At 55.7% G+C, this 22174-nt stretch overlaps 1 protein-coding gene across 5 annotated transcripts; it reads right to left on the bottom strand.

Moving 5' to 3' along the window:
- Positions 1-4357: 4357 nt before the first annotated feature.
- CNDP2 (carnosine dipeptidase 2) lies at positions 4358-21616 on the bottom strand. Of its 5 annotated transcripts, none has more exons than XM_036823089.1 (12): positions 21554-21616; positions 18741-18833; positions 17524-17667; positions 13962-14124; positions 11777-11865; positions 10092-10292; positions 9753-9837; positions 8863-9023; positions 6854-7018; positions 5743-5884; positions 5383-5530; positions 4358-4993 (listed from the first exon to the last, which is right to left on the bottom strand). In XM_036823089.1, the coding sequence occupies exons 2-12, from the start codon at positions 18798-18800 to the stop codon at positions 4924-4926; spliced, it is 1428 nt and encodes a 475-aa protein (XP_036678984.1). In that variant the 5' UTR covers positions 18801-18833; positions 21554-21616; the 3' UTR covers positions 4358-4923. The 5 variants fall into 5 exon arrangements, with proteins under 5 accessions (XP_036678984.1, XP_036678982.1, XP_036678983.1 ...); XM_036823087.1 differs by having other exon boundaries at positions 18741-18831; positions 21557-21610; XM_036823088.1 differs by lacking the exon at positions 21554-21616 and adding an exon at positions 20976-21167 and having other exon boundaries at positions 18741-18831.
- Between the last annotated feature and the right edge of the window lie 558 nt (positions 21617-22174).

Below are 22174 nucleotides of genomic sequence, written 5' to 3'. Positions count from 1 at the left end.
TAATGAGACTAGACTGTTTACCAATTAGTCCTGCTCTGATTATATTTGATAGGAATGGAGGTCACTGTCGAGAGAACATTATGTTACAATAAAAAACTATAGTACATCCATTATCAGATCTAAGCCCTATTCACTCTCTTTGAGGTTTTGTTATCTATTCGTAAACTGGACCCTGAATTCTGCCAGTTTCCTCCAATATCTGGCTACAACTCTTTAAACTAACATTTCCAATTTTCTCCTACCCTTCTAACTTGGAGTCACTAAGAACTAAAGCTGCCCTTTTCCTGAAGCCCTACAAACTGGAGCTGATATAAACTACAGAGAAATCACCATGATGAATCACGTATGGACAACTTGCTTGACTGCTGCTGGGTGGGCCACTCGGAAAGTTCACCAGAATGCCCAACACCATCCCAGAGTCATTCAAGCTACAAACCAGGAAATTTGCCAGAATTGCCCTCACTCCACCATCTAAAGATGCTTTGAGCCCAACAGCCAGAGGTTTTCTTGACCGACTGCCCTCTGGACTCAAAAACAGAATTTGTAGTTTGTTTTAATCATTAACCTTTATTTTTGTTTCCTTAGAAATGCTTCTTATTAAATAGGTCATTGCTTGCACCATAGAGAGCCCTAAATGAGATACAAGTAGATCAGTGGCTGCTTAGGGTTGGGGCAGGAATAGGGGAATAGGAAAGTAATCGCTAAGGAGTATAGGACTTCTTTTTGAGGTGACGAAAACATCCTAAAATGAACTGTGGTGATGGTCACATATATCTGTGAATATACTAAAAATTATTGAATTCCATGCTTTAAAAATGCAGATTCCTAGACCTCCACCTCAAAACTGTTCACACTAATGTTCTGTGTGTGTGCGTGCGGGGCGGGGGGGCGCAGCAGGAAGCAGAGCAGGGTTCAGAGTTCAGTGAGAAAGGGCGGCGAACTGTACCTGGGTGTGTAGAGCTCTCCATATCACCCTCTAAGTGGTACCTGGACTGTTGCGTTCAGCAGTTGGAAGTTGTGCTCCGTGGTTTTGATAAGAATGTTGCTTTCCGTGGGAAGAAAAGACGAGTATGGAGAAGTGTGCTGTTGAACGTCTAGTTCACCCCACCTGCCTGGGCCTTGCGTCAGCACCCCGGACCCCAGCATTCACTGAGGGGAACTGCCTTCCAGGCACTGTATAAGATGCTTGAAAATAATGCCATTTAATTATTTGTTGGAACGTACAGCCACCCAAAGCGTGCCGATAAACTACTTCCAAATGCCGCGTCGCTCAGGCTGAGAAAGGGAGCACCTGAGAACGTGTCTAAGTGCAGGTGGGGATCCGCTCCGTGACCTGCCTCACCGGCGTGCACACGCACCGTCAGGCAAGCGGAAGGCTAGCACTCTGCTCCCCTAGACTCTGAGCGCTGGAGGGTCTACTCACCATCCTTCCTACTTTGGGATCCACTGGGCGGCAGTTCTGTGGTCTCAGCAATTCCCCCGGACCTCGAAGGAAAGTGGAAGAGGAGGTCTCACCAAGGCCCTCAGCTGGTCACATTAAACATCCCCCCACGAAGGGCCTGCCTGCGCCCTCCCCACTCCCCCAGAGGGAAGACAAGGCTGGAATAGTGGACCTATTCACATTCGGAAAACAAAGCTGCTTCAGAGACATGCGTTCAACTCGCCAGCAGAGGGAGAGACAATGCATCTCGCGTGCACAGACACGGGATGAGGCAGCGGCCTGGAAGTCATCTGATGTTACTGAAGGCCATCGAGGCCAGCCCAGGCCGTGGATGACAGCCCAGGGGCTTTGCCTGGCGTGTGTGGAGGGTGTCACCTTTGGCAGGGAGCAGGCGCACGTGCCCAAGGCTGGCAGACCTGAGGGAGGCCACGTGAACACACGCTGTTACCTTTGGCAGGTGACACCTCGGCCCTGTGCTGTCACTGTGACCCTAGAACGTGTCAGCATGACAGGCTGGGCATCAGTCTGCTCCGGCTGCCACAGTGAAGGGCGGCAGAACGGGTGGCTTAAACAACAGAAATCTATTCTCCCCTAGTTCTGGGCCGGGAAGTCCAAGATCAAGACGTTGGCAGGGTTGGTTCCTCCCTAAGGGCAGGGGGATCTCTGCCTGGCCTCTCTCAGCTTCCAGGGGCTGCAGGCGATTGTCCATGTTCCCTGTCTTGCAAACGCATGGCCCAGCCTCTGCCTTCGCCCTCACGTGGCCCTCTCCCTGGGTACATTCCTGTCCACACGTCCCCCTTCATAAGGACACCAGTCATACTGGACTAGGGCCCGCCCACATGACCTCTGCAAAGACCCCGTCTCCAAATCCGGTCCCACTCTGAGGTACTGGGGGTTAGGATTTTAATACGGATTTTGAGGGGATGCAATTCAACCACTAACAGGCTGTGAGTCTCCAAAGCACTTAGAGAGACCTTTCAAATCACCCCAGGCCTGGGAGTCAGAGTTATCCCTGGGCGGGGTTAGTCCCTGGTCTCTCCCACATGAACGGCTGGGGCCACAGGACCAAATCCATCCAACGTCTGGGTCCTGGTCCACACTGTTCCCTCCTGGGTGGGTTTGACCTGGACTGTCTGCTGTCCTGAGGCACTTCAGCTCCTACTAAATGACTGTTCCTTTCAAGCTGTGCATTGAACCAGCCTCTCCTGCAAGGCCATTTCAGGGAACACACGTCAAAGGAGTTCTGCAAACAGTACCTTCACACAGCAGTCCGCTTCAGGGCCATTCCCTTACGACGTGGGGGAATGGGTTCTACTAAATACAGCAGATTTATGATGCCCAACGTCGACCTGAAAGGAACAGACTGCACTTGGCTCCACTGTGAGCCCGAGACGGCCCATAGTCACATTTTGATGTGAAAAGGTGCAAAGGAAAAGGCAGGCAGGCTGGGAACACCATCCTGACCTCCACTCAGCTACTCCCTAGAGCCCCAGAGGCCGATGCAGATGTTAAAATTCTCTGAAAAGTGGATGACAAAGTGCTCCTGGAGTCCTTCCTCTTTCTAATGCTAGATACTCATTTTTTTCTCTGCTTTCCTTGGGACAAAGGTCACGGTATAACCACGGGGCAACAGAGGCACATAAAGGTTGACTCCCCAGTATGTCTTTCCTCTCCTGCAGCGATAGAAATGTCATCCATGCATGATTCCTGCCTCTTGTGCAGTTAGGAGTGGCTGTGTGACTACCTGAGAAAGATGCAAACTCTGGATGGTGCCCAGAAGCGAGGAAGCCTGCCTTCCCCCATCCCTCCTTCCCACAGGCTGGGGCTGCAGGCTGGAGCAGAGGCCACGACCTTGACGTTGAAGCCGGGGAGCCCCGCCTGCCCGAGAAAACTGTCATCACCTTGAAGACTGTGTCGTCGTGGTCACAGCGGCCTCACTAACACATGTGGTTTAAGGATCCTGACACGTCTACCACCCTTTCCTGATGCCGTGGCCAAAAAGCAAGAGCAAAAGCAACTTCGATTTTCCCTTGGTCGCGCGGAGACGCTCAGCTTTCCTTCAGGCCGGGACTCCTCTCGGCTCCCTCTCTTCTGGGTCAAGAATGCAGCCCAGTAAGTTCTCTTTTTCTAAATAAGACCAGGCAGGGGATTCTTGTTAGCAGTCAGCTTCCTGCCGTGGAGTAACACCATTCAGGGCAAGTTTGGGATTTCACAATTGGGGAACGCCTCTCCTCCCACAGAACAGTGGGATGAATGCATTTCACGAGCACTGAGTAAAGCTTCTTCCCCTAACTGGAAACTAAAGTGCACAGAGCCTGAGCAGGTAGCTCCAAGGACTCGGGCCCCGCAGGGTGCAGGGTGCCTGGTACCAGACTGTTCTCCTGGGTGAGCCTCCCCGAGGACCAGCAGGATGAGTGGTGAGGGTGGAGACAAGGAGGCTGCAGCTCCCGACGCCGGGAGGACGCTGTGGAGGTGACGCCAGGGGCAAGGAGGGGGACCCGGGCAGTGAAGGAGAGATCCAGGGGTGGAAAGCGTGGCTCCACTCCGTCCCGTTAGGTGTCAGGTGTGACAGGGCCCCGTAACCAGCACCCCCGTCCCCCATCCCAGTCCCGGCCTACGAGTCAGGGGGGTCAGCAAAGGAGACAAAACACGGATTTCATTCGTGATCAACAAGGGCCCGGTTCCTTCGGGGGAGTTTAGTGTGGCCTCCTCCGTCGGCCGGGCCGGGGGACTGTGCTGTTTAAACTGGTCGGATGGGCTCTCCTGCGGCTCGGCAGCACCGGGAGCGGGGACAGGAGAGGACGAGCGAGACGGGCACCGGCGTCCTGAGCCCGGCCCCAGCCCCGCCAGCCCGCTCCGCGTACCTCACCGCGCGCAGGCACGCGGCTGCGCAGAGAAAGGCGCACAGGCGGCAGCTCCTCCAGAAGCTCAGCTTTTTTTATTTAGCAACTCAGGTTGAGATCAAATAACCCTCCCAGTAGGTTGAGGTTTTGAGGGATCGTAATAAACAGAAGATGTGGAACACCAGTAACAGTTAAGGTCTTGAGAAAAGGACAGAATGTGCCCAAGACAGCAAAGGACAGAAAGGATGGCCCTCGAGGCACCAGGTGCCCGCGACTCAATGTTCCAAGTGTGTGTGACCCTGACTCTGGGGGCAGAGGTGGGACCAGGAAGCACCAAGGCCTCTCTTTAGCCCAGTGGACATCGACCAGAACTTTCTACAGAAGAACTTGTGCTTTTAGGCCTTGGCTATTTTCTGGAGACACCACTGAGAATTCAGCTGTCACCCAGGGTCGTTTACAAGCCCCCAGGGCTGAACATTTATCGCTGCCGGGATAGGTTAACTCCATCCTGAGACAGGTGGGTGGTCTCGCGTCCACTCCTGGAGGCCTGGAGAATCTGACGAGAGGGAAAGGAGAGAGACGGGCTTCCGCGTTCCTGAGCGACGGGAAGAGCGCAAGGTGATGGGAGGAGGGCGGTGCTCAGTTCTTCAGCTGGGACACTTCGTACAGGTATGCAGCCAGCATCTTGGTGCCTTCAATGTAGTTGTGCCTGACAGGGAGGAACAGTCATCACGCTGGCTGGTGTCCCGAGGGCCGGGCACAAATACTGCGTTCCTTCCGGAAGCGGACATCCCACCGGCCTGGCGTGCTGGCCCTGAGTGCTGCTTGCCTTGGTTCTCAAGTCCAGTCCGACTGCCCCACCAGGGACCAGCCCTGGTCCTGGTCTAACGGAACGCGTGGCTCTCAGCCGGTACTTAGTGTGAAGGGCCTTACCCGGACCACAGCTCCTCCCTGTCCGGATGCGAGGTCTCCACCTTGTGTCCTAACACCCAGGGCTCTGTGCTCTCCCCCTGCCCTCCAAGCAGGGCCTTTCTTTGCCTCAGTCCCTGATTGGCCCACCCCAGTCACCCCAAGACGGCCCCTCTTTTCTGCCCTCACCTGTTGAGCTTTTCATTCTGGGAGTGGGCTCCGTCATCTGCTGACCCCACGGGCAACAGCATGACATTCTTCCCTGTGGCCTCCTGAAACGTCAAAGTCACAGGAATACTGCCGCCTTCCCTGGTCAAGTCCGGCTCAACACCAAACACTGAGGGAGAATGGAATAAAAGACACTGAGCTTTAGGGCTGCGAGGCCAGGGATCCGCCACAGCTCTACTGGCCCGCAACCCCAAGTCCAGGTCAGCAGCCCTGCTCTCAAGGTCGGAGGTGGCACAGCCCAGCCCGCACAGAGACAGAGCCGACACAGCCACACGCCCACGCTCCGCCAGCGCCTATCCGCCCCCAAAGAGGACGTCTGACCTGTCTTCAGGGCTCTTCTCCCAGCCAAGTAATGAGGGTGGTTGAAGTCGGATACCCAGGGCTTCCCGCCGTGGCTCAGGTACACCTTGAACTTGTTGGGACTGTGCAGTTCAGCAAACTTCTTGGTCAAGTAGCTCGTAACCTGAAGCACAGGCAGGAGAGACAGTGTCTTACAAGCCTGGCCTCTGACCTAGTGCTGGGGATCTACTCCACAACAGTCTCTGGGGGTGAGTCCACAGTCGTCTACAACGGGTCTATAAGGGGTCTACAGTGAGTCTATGGGTCTACAATGAGTCTCATCTGCTGCTGCTAAACACTGATCTGCATAACTACGATAACAGAAAAAGGGATTTTATCATGAAACAAACTTCAGTTATTTAAGGTAAAAGGTAATGTTTTAATTTCAAGCAATTCACCCTTTACGTAGATATTCCCATATGATGTTAATATTTAAATCCCATATGACGGTAACACTTAAATCAAGTTTAAAGAAAACGCCCCTTGACTTGCTTTACAAAAACGATTACGGCTAAAGCAAAAACAGAGCCAGGTGCTGACCCAGGGTCACCTCGTGATGAGAACATCTCAGTCCTAGGCTTGGAGAGCGGCCCTCAGTTTCCCCTCCCAACAGGGAAGGTCTTGACTCCGTCTCTCCATGAAACCCCCCGGGGGAGGACGAGGGACTGCTCCCCCGCAAGCCTGGCTGACTCTCAGGTACCAGACGCTGCCCCACTCTGGATCCACCCCCTCTGGAAGCTGCCCCCCAATCCTGGACGCTTCCCCCTCTGCTGCTCACCAGGGACCAAAGGCCCGCGGACTCCCACCATAACACAGGCAGCCCGAAGTCAGCAACTGCCTTGAGCCTCGGGACGAGGTCAGAGATGAGATTTCAGCACGCCTCAGCAGTGACAGAGGCCACTCGCACGGGATGCCCTTTTATGGGACCTTGATCCCTGATTAGCTCTGAACTGCTTCTTCCAGCAGCCGCTGAGCTGGCGAGAGCCGAGGACAGGGCTGTGCAGGCGGAGGCGCGCCCTCCCGCTGCCCAGAGCCCCGCTGACAGGCCCCGGGTGCGCAGCACGCCCCGCCCACGCCCCAGCACCCCACGTGCCTGCTCGGTGACCACCTCAGGAGTCATGTCTGGCACGAGCCTGATGGAGAACTTGCCGATCACTTTGCGGGGAATCACGGTCTTGACCCCCGACCCAGAGAAGGCACCTTCGATCCCGTGGAGGGAGAGGGACGGGTACCGCCACCTGTGCATCAGGATGTCTTTCTGCAGAAAAACGACAAAGTGGGTCGGAGACGGCACCGCCTGCTCACGGAGGAGCCCGGCCGGCCTGGGGTCCACACACCGTCAGGAAGGCAGGAGCGACCCGGCAGGGCCGGTAGATGAGCCGGCCCCAAAGGCGCTCCGGCAGCCGCTACAACAGCCCCCCAAGGGGGCTCTGCGCGCCCAGGACGGCCGCAAGCGTGTCCTCTCCGCGCCTCCCAGTGAGTCCGCACTGCCCGGGCCAACAAAACTGACCACACAGGAGCCACGGCGTTCTGGCCAGCCCCACCCATATGAGGGCTGTTGCAGAGCCAGGGGCACCAGGAAGGGGAGGGAGGCATGACCCCGGCCATCCTAGGTCCTGGGCTTACAGGACACCGAGTGTGGGGCGAGCTCCCCGAGGAGGGGAAGCCAGGCCGTGCATCACGTCCTAGGCCGGTGCCCACGGACAAGCCCGGCAGCCTCTGCTGCGGGGATGGGCACAAGGCAGCCCCCCGTCTCGCGAGCGTCTACTTGACACGGCCGCCTCTCATGCCCCTCTCGTCCCAGCGGTGGCACGCGACGTATCAGGAGAGGACACGCTGTCGCCCGAACCCCTGGGCTTCCTCGGCGACTCAGCACGTAACTCTGGACGTGTTTGTGAACCAAAGAGCCCAGTGACGGCCGGAAGGAGCAGACACAGCCCTTAAGCAGACACCTCACGTAAAGGCAAACGTTACCGGAAGGCAGCGGGGCAGGAGGAAATACAAATGTGTCCAGAGCCCAACCTTCCCCAGACTCGTCTCTCCCCTGGGACTAGTCTCTCTTGGTCACGGCGTCAGGACCCAACTGACTGCCGCCCACGAGGACCCCGTCTCGGCTCCGCCTGTGAAATCCTTACCCCGCTCGGTCCTCTCCGATGCGTCCTGAGCCTGACGGGTCCCCGGCCCCGCCTCCCCGCCCCCCAGCGCCCCCCGCAGCCTCACGGCCCCCCAGCCCCAGCGCCTCAGCTCCTATCCCGCCACACCCCCTGCCCGCAGTCTGTCCCCAGCGAGGGCTCATCAGCGCGTCCCTCTACTCAACACCAGTCACACCGCCGTCTTCCAGGACAGTGCACGACCTCCTCGGCAGATCAGAGGCCTTTCTGTCAGGCATCTTCACTCCGAACCCCGGGCCTCACTGGCCGCCCACGAGCGGGACAGCTGAGGCCTGCTCTGCCGCTCAGCCCCGCCTGTCTCCTGCAGGCCCGGTGGCACTCCCGTCTAAGGAGGCCTCCCCCTCCCCCCAGGCGCCAGACCACCCCACGGTGGCCTCCGCACACCCCCTAAGCTTCTCTGCCCGTCTGTCACCTGGAGAGGTGACACTCAAGGGCCAAGCCCGGTTGCGCTCCTCCTACATCCCCAGGGCCTGCCGCTGCGGTTCAACTAAAGCTTAGTTAACCACGTGAACTTATAGTCACACCTTAGAAACCAGGAACTAAGCTAATTAAGAGAAAGGTCACAACACGATTTTCTCCTGACAGTTAAGTAAATGTTTTGTGCAAATGGTTTCCACCTTAGCACCCAGCTCCGTCAGGAATGGCTTAAATCATCTCTGGCCCGGTGGTAAAGTGACTTCCCCACATGTGCAAATGAGGAAAAGCCCCTGCCTCTCTGCAGACGTCCCCCAGCTCCCGAGCTCTCCACAGTCGACATGTGACACGTTAAAGAGCTCCCAGCTCCCAGCCTGGCGCGTGGTGCCTTCCGGCGCCTGCACCGTCTGGCTGCTCCCGTGCCCGGGGTACGCCCGAGTCCATCCAGCCCTCAGCCTCCGGCCCGGGGACCCTGCAAGCCCGGCGGGGGGCAGGCCTCGCGGCGCCCGGGCAGCACCTTGCAGCCGTGCAGCAGGGTCTGTGTCCCCACATCCCGGGTGTACTCCTCCAGGTCGAAGTCGATCTTGTCGTAGAGCTCCAGCTCGTCGTCCGTCACGGAGGCCACCGCCTCGCTGATGCCCGGGATGAGGATCTTCCCCGTGCGGTCCATCAGGCAGCCTGGAGGAGTGGGGAGGGTGAGCGCTCAGCGTGCATGCGCTCCGTAAGGCGTTCTGTTACCGTAACAACCCAGGGAGGAGAGCGGGGGCACCTGCCGTGTAACACACGGAAGGCAGGTGAGCCGTCCACGGTCACGGAGCAGGATACACACGGAGCAAACGGGCTCCCGCAGGCCCGCCCTGAAAACCACTCCTCTGTCCAACATGTCCTGTTTAAGGCACGTCCCACGAGAAACTACCTGCTCCCACGCTGAGGGCGGAAAACCGAGTGGGGCAGGGTAGACTCCAGTCCCAGAAAAGTCAGCTCTGTGCACGGCCGCCGCCGCCCGCCATGGAAGGAAACAGGACTGCGCACACGGCAGGCCGAGGCCGTGCGCCGGGGGACACCAGGCAAGGGAGCCGTGGCCTCGCTCTCACAGGGCTGAGCGTGCAGGAGACTGCCGCGGCCAGTCACAGTGTCAACTAGACCGAGGCTGACGCCCTCCAGGGACGTAACACACAACGGCGTCCAGAGGAAGGACGGCCGTGACAGGGCAGGCGGGTGCCCGAGTCGGGCCGCGGAGACGACATGGGGGGGAGGGGAGGCAGAAATGAAGCATGGGGGTCTTTTAAAGGGACCAGTCAGTGGCGGGGGGTGGGAGGGAGGGACAGAAGGCATGAAGCAGCCTGGAAGCAGTGCCTGCACCAACCTCCCGCCCGACTGCCACGCGGTGACGGAGCCCACGCTCACCCATCAGCATGATGAGGTCGGTCATGGCCTCGTGCACCGAGCCGCCGTACACGCCGGAGTGCAGGTCTCTGTTGCTGCATTCCACCTGCAGACACATGGTCACCCTGCTTGGCTGCTCACGGGAGCCCGTTCTTACCGCGCGACAGTAAAGCGAGCAAAGAACGTTCACACGACCTTTTTCGAAATCAAAATCTGCTCCCTCAACAAGCAAAGCAAGGCGCTTCCTAAATGCCAGAACCCTGGCAACAATCAAAAAATCCTCTTGGAAACGCCAACCACAGGAGAACGCATGGGCACCCAGAGCCCTCCCAGCTGCTCCCCGCACGACTCGGCACAGACCTCAATGAAGAAGTAGCAGATGCCCCGGAGCCCGTAGGTGATGCAGGGCTTGTTCTTCCCCAGCCAGTAGTTGTCAGAGATGCAGACATAGTCCACATCCTTAAAGAACACGTCCTTCTGGGCAAAGATCAGCGCATCCAGGCCTTCGGAGCCAGACTCCTCCATGCCCTCCAGACAGAAGCGGACGTTGACAGGGACTTCCTGGGCAGGAGGCCAGTGAAGGAAGGCACTCAGAGCTCACGGGCTTAGAAGCAACAGCCAGGAAGCCACCCAATGTTGGGAAGTCACGAATTTCAAATAAGTGACTTCCTCCAGACCGACCACTGGGCAGGCTGTGTGTGGCCCACAGAGACCCTCAGTCCCCAGGCGCTGGGCCACCAGGGGACAAGCGTGGCTTCGGCCGGTCACCCTTAGAAGGACTCCTTCCAAGGAGCTCCCAGCCCGACCACATGTGCCACTCATCGGGGTCTCTGCGCTCGCCCAGCGCGAATCAGCGTCTCCAGCAAAGCTGAGCCGCCCTCTCTAAAACAAAGGCCACGACACAGACAGCCAGAGCCTTCATCTGCGTGGCCACCAGCAGTACACGCAAGAGCGAGAGCGCGCTTCCCCCAGTTCAGAAGGCGCTCCACGCACTGCAAGCCCTTCTCCTCCAGAGCTGACAGTGACCCTAAGATGCCACGTGGCTCCTGCTCGGTGGGCTTCCAGGTCTCCCCAAGGCTGTGCTGTGAGGCACGCGGCCCTTCCACAGGAGACAACGTGAAGCCACACCTGAGCGAGGCGGTGCCAAAGGCCATGGAAGGCTGGGCCCGTACGGACTCACGTCTGCGGGGTCCTAGCTCAGAGCTGCCCCCAGACAGCGCTGCTCACCACACGCAGCGCCCCTCTGCCACTCCAGTGGAACAGGGGTGAGGGGAGGTGCGCTGAGCGGCTCTGCCCTGCACACGGCCACCCCTCCACTCGGCCACCCGCTGATCCCAGGGGCCCTGGAGGAGAGGGGCCTTCCCGGCCTGAGCCCAGCTCCCTCGAACCCTTTTCAGATCTACCACCCCATGTCCTGACAAAAATGCTTGTCTTATCATTCTTATCGCAACACAAGATAAAAGCAAGATGCAGAAACTGCCTATATGTTATGATCACAATCAGATTAAAAAGAATTCTTGAAAAGATTGGTAAGTAACAAAATATTAAGTCTCTGAGGCCTGGATTCTAGGCACCTCTTTTTTCTCTCTACTTTTCTGTATTTTACAAACTTTCAACAAGGAGCAGATGTTTCAGTTAAGGAAATATATTTTTAAAAATCAAATTTAGTTTTAGGAGGATAAAAACCACACAGAGAAAGTAAGGGTCTGTCGGCTAGCACAGGGCCCAGGTCACGCCCTGGCAAGCGCCCACTTCCCAGGCGCGGTCAGAGCCCGGAACTCTCACCTGCCTGGGTCCCTGCTGAGTCACCAACAGGGTGACCTTGGGACAACTGTAAAACCACTGCACCTTCAATGTTTCCCCAAACTGGAAAACAGCCTATAAACTGGAAGATGACCCAGCTGCGCTGATGCAGTTTGGGGGGGAAGCCTGCTGTCTCCTGGCCCGTGCTCTTTGATCTTTAGGGGCTGTTCTGGGAACAGAAAGTCCCACTCTGCATCCCCAGGTGGAGCAGGTGAATCGGGCCCTAGATGTGGGCGGCGTACCTGACACGTTTTCTGGAAGGCTTCCAGGGCGTTCATCCAGCCGGCCACTGGCCCCTTATCATCGGTGGCTCCTCTCCCATACAGTTTGCCTAGAACAGCAATCAGCAAGTTCATCAGGTGACGGTCGCAGCGCACAGAAAGGAGCACCTCTCGGTGAACATCTGACGACATCCCAGCGCGACCCCACGCAGCCATCCTAAGCCTCTTCTTCGTGTCAGAAGCCCCATTTCCATTCTATCAGGAGCCCCGAGTCTCCACCCAACATGATTGTTAGGATCTTCCAGAGAACTCTCCCGATCTAAGAGCAAGCCGTGGGAGTGCGGCCAAGGTCCCCACCGTCTCAGGGCACGCGCTGCAAACCCAGCTCCGCGGGACCACTGCCACTTGGCTAGTGTGTTAAAATCTAGTCCACAGCCAGCCGGCAGCAGCGGGGGAGGGAGAGCTGGCTGGATGCAGGTGCACCGACCAAGGAGAACCACAGCCTCACCCACACCACAGCCCAATCTGACGAGGAACAGAACTGACGTCCGTCACGTACCTCTCTAGGTTATCACTGAAGGGCAGGAAGCTGTCCCTCCCCCGTGTAACCGGTCACCTCCCCCCTGCACAGCCACCTCTGGGACCCCCGTACAAAGGTGGGTGTCTGGGCTGGGCACTGGCCATCTTGAAGGACACCAGGGAGACAAGCCCAGACCCCCCCCCGGACCGGATGCAGCGTAAGGCCCGAGGGAGGCCAGAACCCCAGGCGCCGTGTGCTCAGGGGGCCCCTCCCGGCCTCAGTCTGTCCCGGTCGGTCCTCTGTCCTCCTCACCCTTAGCCCATTTTCAACGTTCGGCAGGTCAACCTGACCCACCCCAAAGCGGCGTGGGGCTTAAAGCCATCACTGCCTTGGGGATTTCTTTTTTAAACTAAATCTGCTTTTCACAAAAGCTAAAGAGCTCTTCTAAGACGCATCCTCGTCCCTGTGGCAAACACTGACCAAGCGACCCCAGGGAGCCGGGGCTGTGCGGGCCGAGGCGGACAGAGGCCGAGAGCGCCCACCCCCGGCCCGGCACGCCAGCAGGCATGTGTGGGCAGCTTCTCCGGGCTACGGGGGCGCTCCAGGTTCTTCCGTCCTGCGTGTCTGTGTGTCTGTCTGGGGGTGGGCTGTCAGGGAGGTGCTGAGCAGTAGGTGACCAGGGCTGGCGCAGAAAGAGGCGCAATGAGGGGAGAGAAGATGGGGCCCACCGGGTCCCCCAAGAGGCACCGCTGTGGGGCAGGGCGGGAGGCGGTGCAGGACCCGCCTCCACAGGCCAGGGGAGGGCCTTGCAAGGGGGAAGAGAAGGGGCGGGACGAGGACGACCTCCGGGGGGTTCTGGTGCAGGGGTGGGGAGGAGGGGCGCCGCTGGGAGAGGGGACGAGAGGAAGGGCGGGGGCCCAGGCTCTGGACTGAGGACACGTTAGCAAGCGCACCCTGAGGACCGCTGTGCGCAGCAATGGCGTGACTGTCCCTGAGCCAGGGAAGCTCCAACAGAAACTCAGCGTGTCCCGCAAGAAAGGCTTTACTTAAAGACGGTCTGCACTCGGCCCAAGGGGACGAGGCACAAATGAAGGGGCTGCTCCACGTGGCGAAAGGCTGCGTCCAGTGCGGCAACGTGAAGGTTCAGCGACGAAGGCAGGCGGAGCCTTTACGCGGGGCGGGCTGGGGGGCAGCGAGAAGCGGGGCCAGCGCGGGGGGCGGTGAAGAGGTGCGCAAGGTGCCCGCGGGGCCCAGCCCGGGAGCCCTCGATGGCTTCGCTGAGCCGTCACTGCCATCCTCACCAGGGCAGCGGGCAGCGGGGAAAGGCCAACGCTTCCCTAAACCCTGACGGGAGCTGCTAAGACGCGCCCCGGAAGCAGCTACGAAGCGGATCAGATTCGGATCCCAGGTTTTGGGACGCTGCACCCCCTCAGTTCAGATCGGGCTTCCTGGGAAAGCGTCAGCAGGAGCGGGAAGCCCAGCAGGCCCAAGGCCCCAGAGACCTGGTTCCAGCAAAGAAAGGAAGGCTTTCGGAGGTTTCAAGGATGGATGCACACGCGTGAGGCTTCCAGAACCCAATTTCTAGATCATGTACAAACAGCCAGCTCTGGAAAGACAACCCAGAGGCCACGGGTGCACCTCCTAAGCAAATGCCACAAGTCCTCGTCCTTGGGGAAGCGTCCCTACCGTCTCGCTCCACCAAGGTGAAGGGCTCGCTGTCCCAGCCGTCCTCCAGGGCTGCCGGCTGCACGTCCAGATGTCCATAAATGCACACCGTTTTCTTCTGCGGGTCGGAGCCCAGTGTGCCGAGTAAAATGGGCGGAAGTGGTATCTCCGAGCCATCAGGGAGCTGGGGGAGGAGAGGAGGCCATGGAGGACAGGCTTTGTTTAAAGAGGGTGGTGTTTACAGAAGGTGTTATCAACATGCCCTGGACAATCTTATGTGTTCTCATCAACCACTTCTATTGCAGAGTTCAAGATCATACTGTTCAGCCGAGTCATTAATTAACAAGAATATACTTTCCCGTAATCCGGAGCACAGAGACTGGACTACGGCCATCCCACCCTGAACGTGCCCCATCTCATCAGAGCACAGAGAGTGAATTATGTTTACTAGCTGCAGGTGGCTTGGTAAATTTTTAAAGGTTGATTTTTGAAAAAAACTTTTATGTAACAAAACATATTACAAAGGCTGAGTTTGGGATGCAGCTTAGTTCATTATTTTCTAAAATAATGTATAAAAACTACGGTAATCTTAAAGCAGAAGATACATTTTGAAGTTTTTTATGTAAATTACAGTCATGCACAGAAAGGGCCGTAGACCAGGGTATGATGAACTGTAATTTGCAGGAGGCCACACTGCATGAAGCCGCAGTAGCTGGGACTCCTCCTGAGCCTTCTCCCAGAGGCCGTATCAGCCTCCCAGTCCCCTACGAGCGGGGGACAGATATTAATCACAGGATTCTCTCCTCATCTAGGGTAGAAATGCAGGTGTACAAAGGCAAGCCAGTGCCAAGCCCCACATCAAACTCAGGTCCCTTCCAACATTCACATCAGCTCAGCGTCTGCACCTTCCATGGTAAACCATGGCCCACGAAGGCCCTGCAAAATATCCGGCACCCCATCCTCCTCGCCCCGTTCCTGCAGTCTAAGAGGACAACCCGAGGTCCTTACAAAGTGCCACCAACGGCAGGGAGGGTGAAAGGAGCACGTGCTGAGTTTCAACTGCAGGAGCGAGGAAGAGTCACAGAGGAGCCATCACACACCTGGGTGTCAGGCTAGTTACTAGAAAACGCTCTGAAAACATACGTAACTAAACAGAACACACAAACCAAACTGGTAATGAAGCTATGGTAACGATTTACAATTAAGAGGTAAAATGAGCAGCAGCTAAAACTGACAAGCAAATCGGGACAAGGGATGGGCCGGTAAAAGTGTCCTTCTCCAAACTCCCGGGGGCACTGAGCACCTCTACGTCTCCGCGCCCATCAGGGAACGTTCCAGGCCGCCGAGTTCTCTCAGGATACGGGATCTGTCCTTCCAGTACACCCTACTCATAAATGCCAACTTAACTGCTGCTGACCCTGCAGCTGCCCACGCGCAATCCTGGACTCCACCTCGCCACCCACCCACGCGAGCTGCCCTGGGGCTGTGTCCTCGCGAGGACGGCCTATAGCCACCAGGGCAAAGAACCGTTCTCGAAACCAAACGCCCTGACCTGGTCACACAAGACACGGGGCACTGCGGTCCCAGCTGGCCCTTTGCTTGCCTCATAGGAAAGTGATTTTTAAAAACAGATTTTCTCTAAATAAATCTCTGCTCCAGGTAGCTCCTCCGAAACACTTTAGCATTTTCTAAGAAGCCACTTGGGCCCATAGATATTCATGCCACAAACTGCAAATCTCTCTCTGGGTTTCCCCACTTACTCAGATGTCACAGGACAAGGCCTGGGCGAGAGACACAGTGATGTGTTCACAGGGAGAACACGCTGTCCTCTACCAGCATCTGTCTGGGCACAAGTCTGTGTCAAGGGGTCCTCACGTCTCCCTCCTTTCCACCCATTCTAGCGGCCACCACACGAGTCCAGCTCCCGACCCCTGACCCACTGCACCGGCGCCGGGGGCTCTCCCGTCACTGCTCTGCTCAGGAGCCATGACTGCCCCATTTGCTGAGCTCCTCTGTCTGGCGCTCGGGCCCTCAGGGACAGGGCCCGCCACCGCCCGGGGCAGCGCTGGGCTGCAGGCAGGCCGGACGTGACGGCTCCTGCACCAACCCTGGCAGGGAGGCCCCAAGAGCCCCAGATCAGCCCTCCCACCGTCACGTCGGCCCCTGAACCTTGCCCAGCAGGGACCGGGCTCCCAACATCTGTCCTCTGTGAGGCTGAAAGTACCCCAGCTTCTGCGCCTACAAGTGCTGACAGCCACCCCACGCCCGCCCCAAGGCACCACCACCTCCAGGAAAGGGCGACACCACTGCCAGATGAACTGATGGGCAGGGGGGACCACATGTGCTATGGCTGCGCCCCACGAGGACCTCGGCAGAGCTTCTCTAACAGTGATGAAAGCTGCCAACTCCTTCCCTGATAAAAGTAGGCATCATGGAACTCAAATAGTGTGGCAGTCATTTAGTCTTTCGTGGAAGGCCCTTTCTGAAGAACCGCACTGTAACATCCGTGTTAAACAGAATAGATCCATCTATTTTAACAAAACAACTCTTAAAAATTATTTGTCACCTAGATTTTTTTTTTAATATATTAGGCAAAAAGGAAGAGGAAGAAAGTCAAGTATACTCCTAACAGACACTAACTCAAAGAAACTTGGTTTAGCCTCTCATGAGTGGGCAAAGTGCCAGGAAGCTCTAATGTGCCTTAAGTAATCTTCAGTTAACTATTAAGTCTGTGGTCAGAAGAAATCTCACACAAACAACACTGGACTGGGAATCGGAAGGCCCAGATTTTAACCTCCTTTGCCATGGGCCTATTATTGGTTCCCAGGGAGACAGAGCCCACCTGGGCCTCTGGGTCCTTCCATTTATGAAAAGAGCTGAATGTCCATATCTGAAATCCCAGGATATGGTTTCAACGGACACATAAATCATCAGGCAAGAGAACCAAGATAAACCAAACCCAGTTATCCCTGCAACATAAAAGAGCGTTACAAACTTCGAAAGTGCATGCCACGAAACATGTAATTAACACGGGACTGAAATCATCTGAAAGGAAAATAGTGGAATAATGCACCAAAAAGTGAGATTGTTCATTCAAGTTAGAATCTGTCAGAATCCTGCATTAAAATGCAACTGAGCCCCAAGTCCCACACATAAAGTAGCCCTTTTCCAGGAACCAAGTCATGAAAAGTGCTGTTTCTACCAACTGGGGACACAGTGGGTGTGAGTGGGAGTCTCCATTAGTTTTGCATCTGATTGGCAAAGAGCAACTTCCTGGTCTGAAGGCTGACTGACTGCTGGGAAGGAATGCCAGCTCGCCTCAGAATGGCCATTATGTTAACTTCTGCTTAGATAACACTCAACAGTTCTCCTTCCTGGAGAACAGTGATGAGTATCACAAATCTCTGTCTAATCCAGCTCAAGAAATCACACAGTTTAGCATCCAAATCAGGCCTTCTTTGTTTGTTTGAAAGACCAGCAGGTTATCTGAAGCAAAGACATGTAAGAACTAGCCGAGGCCTATCAAGTCCTCAGTAAACCTGCTCGCTGTGGCTCTGCAGCGCGGAGAGTGCCGGCCGCATACCTTCTGGTTCCCGATGTCCACCAGCTCCACGGAGCCCCCCAGCTGCTTGATGTCGGCAGCGGCGACCTCCATCATCCTCCTGATCTCGCCTCTTTTCTCGGGCCACGCAGACACGCTCTGGATGGCCACCCATTCCGCAAGTTTCTGTTTGTGGATAATAAGCAGAAGGGATTCTGAAAAGGTGCTCCTTGAGGAAGGAAGGTACTCACAAGGGTGCCACTGTCCGGCCCACAGAGGTCACTTGCTACCCGCGGCCACTCCATTTGGAACATGCTGCCCAGACGCAGAAGAAGAGCTCCGTGGCATCTGCTTGTTGCTTAAGATATAAAGGGACTGCCTGTACTGACCCTACACCAAGAACTATACAGCATGACAGGAAAATCGTTAACCGTAAAGCATGACGTGAGTGTAACATGTACAAAGCTCCATAAACACGTTTACATCTGCATCTGACAAAATTACAACTGAAAGATACAGAAAATACCCAATATTTTCAGAGTCCAAGTTGGCTTATTTACCATCCTGACGATGGCCAAGTTCTCGAAAATAGAAGTTTTAGAATGAGCACTCTAAAGATTTCACCTGAAACGTGTCTACCAAGGGCGATCTTAACGTATGATTCTTTAAGTTAACATCAAGAAACAGATTAATACATAACATTACCATATCATTTAAAACATGCTAAATGTAAAATAGTTCTTTATATCTACCACAAGAATAAACAAAAATCTTCAATTAGCTTTGCCATTTCTAGAAACAGGTATTAAGAGTTTCTGTCAAAAGCCAACTTATATACTGTAATGAGAAAGCAGAGGAAAAGACCTCTAGACAATACACATTTTCAGTTACTTTTTTTTTGTGGTGACAACACTTAAGATCTACTCAAGTACACGATACAGTTTTGCTGACTATAATCACCCCGCAGTGCACTGGATCCCCAGAACTTACCCACCTTGTAACTGAGGTTTGTACCCTCTGGCCAACACCTCCCCAGTTCCCCAACCCCCGACCACCACCGTTCGACTCTCAACTTCTCTGAGCGCAACTTTTTCAGATTCCACATGTGAGATCACACTAGCGCTGGTCTTTCTCCATCTAGACAGTATCTGTAACACTTGATTAGAACATCATAATTCATATTAGCTTCTTGAAAGTTTCTCTGGGTACCATGCAATTAAACTGAACCTGAATGTTTACTAGAATAAACATTCCCTTACCTTAATGTAGCGATCCTGATTCTCATCAACGTACTTAAACAGGGCAGTGAGGGCCGACATCTTTCAACCAGACCGCAGACCTTGGAGATTCCTGGAAGGAAGAAGAATCTGTCAGTGCTGCCTCGAGACAGGGTCCAACTGATCAACAGGCCTGGAGGCACCTGTGCAGGATCATAAACTGTACTCCACCCCCCGACCAGCACTGGATGCAGTCGTCACGAGGACTCCAGCAAGTGACCTCGCAGATACAGTGGTTCTGGAAAGCAGTCAGAGGCTCAGGCTGATCTCCATTCTTTTTTCAGAAGGAAAAGGTACACAGAATTGTATGTCAAAATGGAAGGTAATCGAAGGAAGGGCCTGAGTTGAAGACAATCTGATATAAATTAAAAGCAGGTACTCCCCAGGAGCACTGACATACCGGCATTTTAAAACGTTTTTTAAAATTTAATTTTGCTCTCTTAAAGCACACACCTTCCCCCTTACTATTACCGCAGAGGAAATAATCACTCCAAGGCTTCCATCAAAAATGTCACATCTTGTCTCTATGCCACAAACCAACAACACAGCAAACAAAGCCCGAGGAAAGGATCGTAATTCAGTTTAAGGAAACTGACAACCTGGGCCCAGAAACAGCCAAGACAACGTATGAAACTCCACTAGGGCCCGATTAAGATTAAAGAAACTTCCAGCCTCCCAGGTGCATTTTCTAACATCCAGTTTCTGCTCTGTGAGACCCAACACGCCCTGCTCCACCTTACAAATACAGGGGAAAAGAAATCATGTGACTCATCATCTTTTTTCTTTGTTTGGCCGTGTCTCAAGGCATGCAGGATCCTACTGATAGTTCCTCAACTAGGGATTGAACCTGTGCCCACTGCAGTGGAAGCTCGGAGTGCCAACCACTGGACCACCAGGGAAGTCCCGGCTCATCTTCTTTAAAAACTGGAATCAATATGAAGCACAGAAAATCCTGGAATTGGCACTTTCAAAATGGGTTCTCCCCCCTTCCTCCAACTGACAACTCAGATTCCATCACGTGGCAAGACTCAAACCTCAGCAGTGACAGGAAGTATTTCAGAACTGCAGCTGCAGCGTCACAAGACCCTACCACATCTCTGTAGTTACAGAGCAGGACGCCAGAAAAGCGCCTGCGTATGGACACACTGTAGTTAGAGAGCATCTTTTTCTTGGTATAGGATTCTGAAGTGACTTCTAAAGACAGGAGAGATTTTATCCACTGAGACATGAAGCCTGGCAACAGATCGAGGAAGTGCAGTGTGAGTTCAGTAAGGTCAATCCTCTTCCCACACCCAGAAAAGAGCATACAAACCTTCCAGCCAACTCAGAGGGTTTCAGCTGAGGCTCTGACCTCAAAGACAGGGATCCCTGAATGCAGAGGCACAGCACACAAGTCAAAGTTTTCAATCACAAAAGAAACCCTATTTAGCAGGACAATATGCTACATCAGGTACTTTTGAGCTTCTGGTCATTAAATGCCACAAATCCCACACTCACTGTAATATATTCTCATTAATATTATGTTCTTTGAGGCCCAATTAACCAATGGCCTTCCAGCAAAGGTCAAAGATTCAACTATCTAAGCTGCACCTTTTATCAAAGGAGAGTAAACAGAGACCAAGACCGACTGTTGAGCTCTGCAGGCCACCTCACCAAGGCTGGAGAAAAAGCAACTGCTCCTCTGAACTGCTAACCCAGTCAGAGAGGTCAGGCCAGGTCCATTTCTCCCTCCCACTCACAGTTCTGGTTTTTCCCGTTTCACCACCACTTCTTTTATATGCCCTGGCGAACTCCATTTATTAGGGTGAAAGCACCGAGCTGGAGTGAGCAAAAGCAAATATTACCCTCTCGAAAGAAATGCCAGCCTTACTCTCCTCTTGGAATCTAAGGTTCTGGGGAGTAACATAACTTCAACAGTGAAACTAGTGTGAGAGGAAGAAGTGATACGGTGGCACCTGGAACCATCCAGCAATGCCTACGAATGATTCTCCCAGTTCTGAGTGCCCCCATCCTGTCCCGCACTGATTCAAGGCACATGGTACCCTAAACAAACGCCTGAATCAGGGCTTCAAGTCTGTGTAAAACCACTGAAACAGCTGTGGAGACCTCTGGTTTGCCCAACTAGACCTTCAATCCAAACGTACAGTTCTACAGAATTACTTCTCGCCACCCCTCCCTGCAAACACCAGGGACGACAAAGGCATGAGTAAAACCTGCACCAAATCACTGAGCCAGCACTAGGATCCCGTGTCGGCGGCGCGGGCGGCTCGGAGGCCCTGCCCGCGAGGCCCAGGGTCTCAAGGACTCGGTGCAGGCCGAACCGGGACCAGGCATCACTCCGCTTGACAGGTGAGAAAACGGAGGCTGCCTGAGGGCGGCCAGCTGCAAACTCCCAGCCTTAAATGTGGGCGGGGGCTAGAGACCCCTGACCCCGGGCCTCTGACCCCCGGGCGCAGGCCGTCCCGCGACACCAAACTCAGGCTTCCGCCAAGGGCTCTGCTACGAGACACAGGCTTTAGTTTTCTGCGGGCCTCGCCGAGGGAGGGTCGAGAGACCGGCGCGCGCGCGTCCTCCCCGCCGCCCCAGAGCCCGGACCCCCGAGCGGGCCTTTTGACCCGACACCCTCTTCTCCCGTTAGGCCGGCCACGCGCGGAGCGGGCCTGCGTCCTCGGCCCCCCAGCCGCGCCCGGCCTCCCCTGCTCCCCCGGAGGCGGCCCGGGGCCCCACGCTCCCGGCCTCCGCCCCGCTGCCACCGCCCTCAGGGCCTCCCCGCCTAGCTGTCCGTGACAGCAGCTCACCAGCCCGCCGCTGCCGCCTCGCCCCTTCCGTACCACGTGCCCCAGTCACGCCCCCGGCGCGGGCCCGCCCCACTGCCGTCCGCCCACCAATCCCCGCCCTTGTCCGGAGAGCTGGCGTCGCCCCGCCCCCGCCGCCGTGCCGTCCACCAATCGCGGGCCTTGCTGGAGACGGCGTCGCCCCGCCCCTGCCGTCGCCCCGCCCCGCCACTGCGCGGTACGGGGCGGGGCGGGGCGGGGCGGGGCTGAGACCCGGGGAGGCGGGGCTCCGAAGCACCTGCCTGGGCGGCGACCTCCCTCCGTCCATCGCCTAGTGCTTTCACGGTGAGGCCCGAGAAGTGGTCTTTAGTGCAAGGTGGTCCGAAGTGGGGGCGCCCACACACACCCCGAACCCTCCCGCCGAAAGCTCCCGTCCCCGCAGGCTCCTGAGGGGCGCGCGTTGCAATTTCACGTACCTTTGGCACTTCGCTCGCCAAGCCTTCACCAGCACCATTGCTGAGAGGGGGAAATATTTTAATATTTAGTCTTCCAATAATCCTAGGGGTTAATGAAGAAAGTAGACCCACCATTTACTTATTCAGCATCTACTACTTCTCTTTTTAACCCTTACAAGGATCCTTG

Source organism: Balaenoptera musculus, chromosome 14, assembly GCF_009873245.2.
Source record: "Balaenoptera musculus isolate JJ_BM4_2016_0621 chromosome 14, mBalMus1.pri.v3, whole genome shotgun sequence".
NCBI lineage: Eukaryota > Metazoa > Chordata > Mammalia > Artiodactyla > Balaenopteridae > Balaenoptera > Balaenoptera musculus.
This window is presented reverse-complemented; position numbering and strand designations above follow the sequence as displayed.

Bases quoted from the DNA above. Each gene is read 5' to 3' on its own strand.
- CNDP2 (XM_036823089.1), bottom strand. From the start codon at position 18,800: ATGTCGGCCCTCACTGCCCTGTTTAAGTACGTTGATGAGAATCAGGAT. The intron at 10,293-11,776 runs GTACGCCGCCCA...CCTCCTGCCCAG, and splicing joins CCTTCCAGAAAACGTGTCAG to GAAGTCCCTGTCAACGTCCG. The intron at 4,994-5,382 runs GTGAGGGCAGAA...CCTCCCTGTCAG, and splicing joins CAGAATGAAAAGCTCAACAG to GCACAACTACATTGAAGGCA.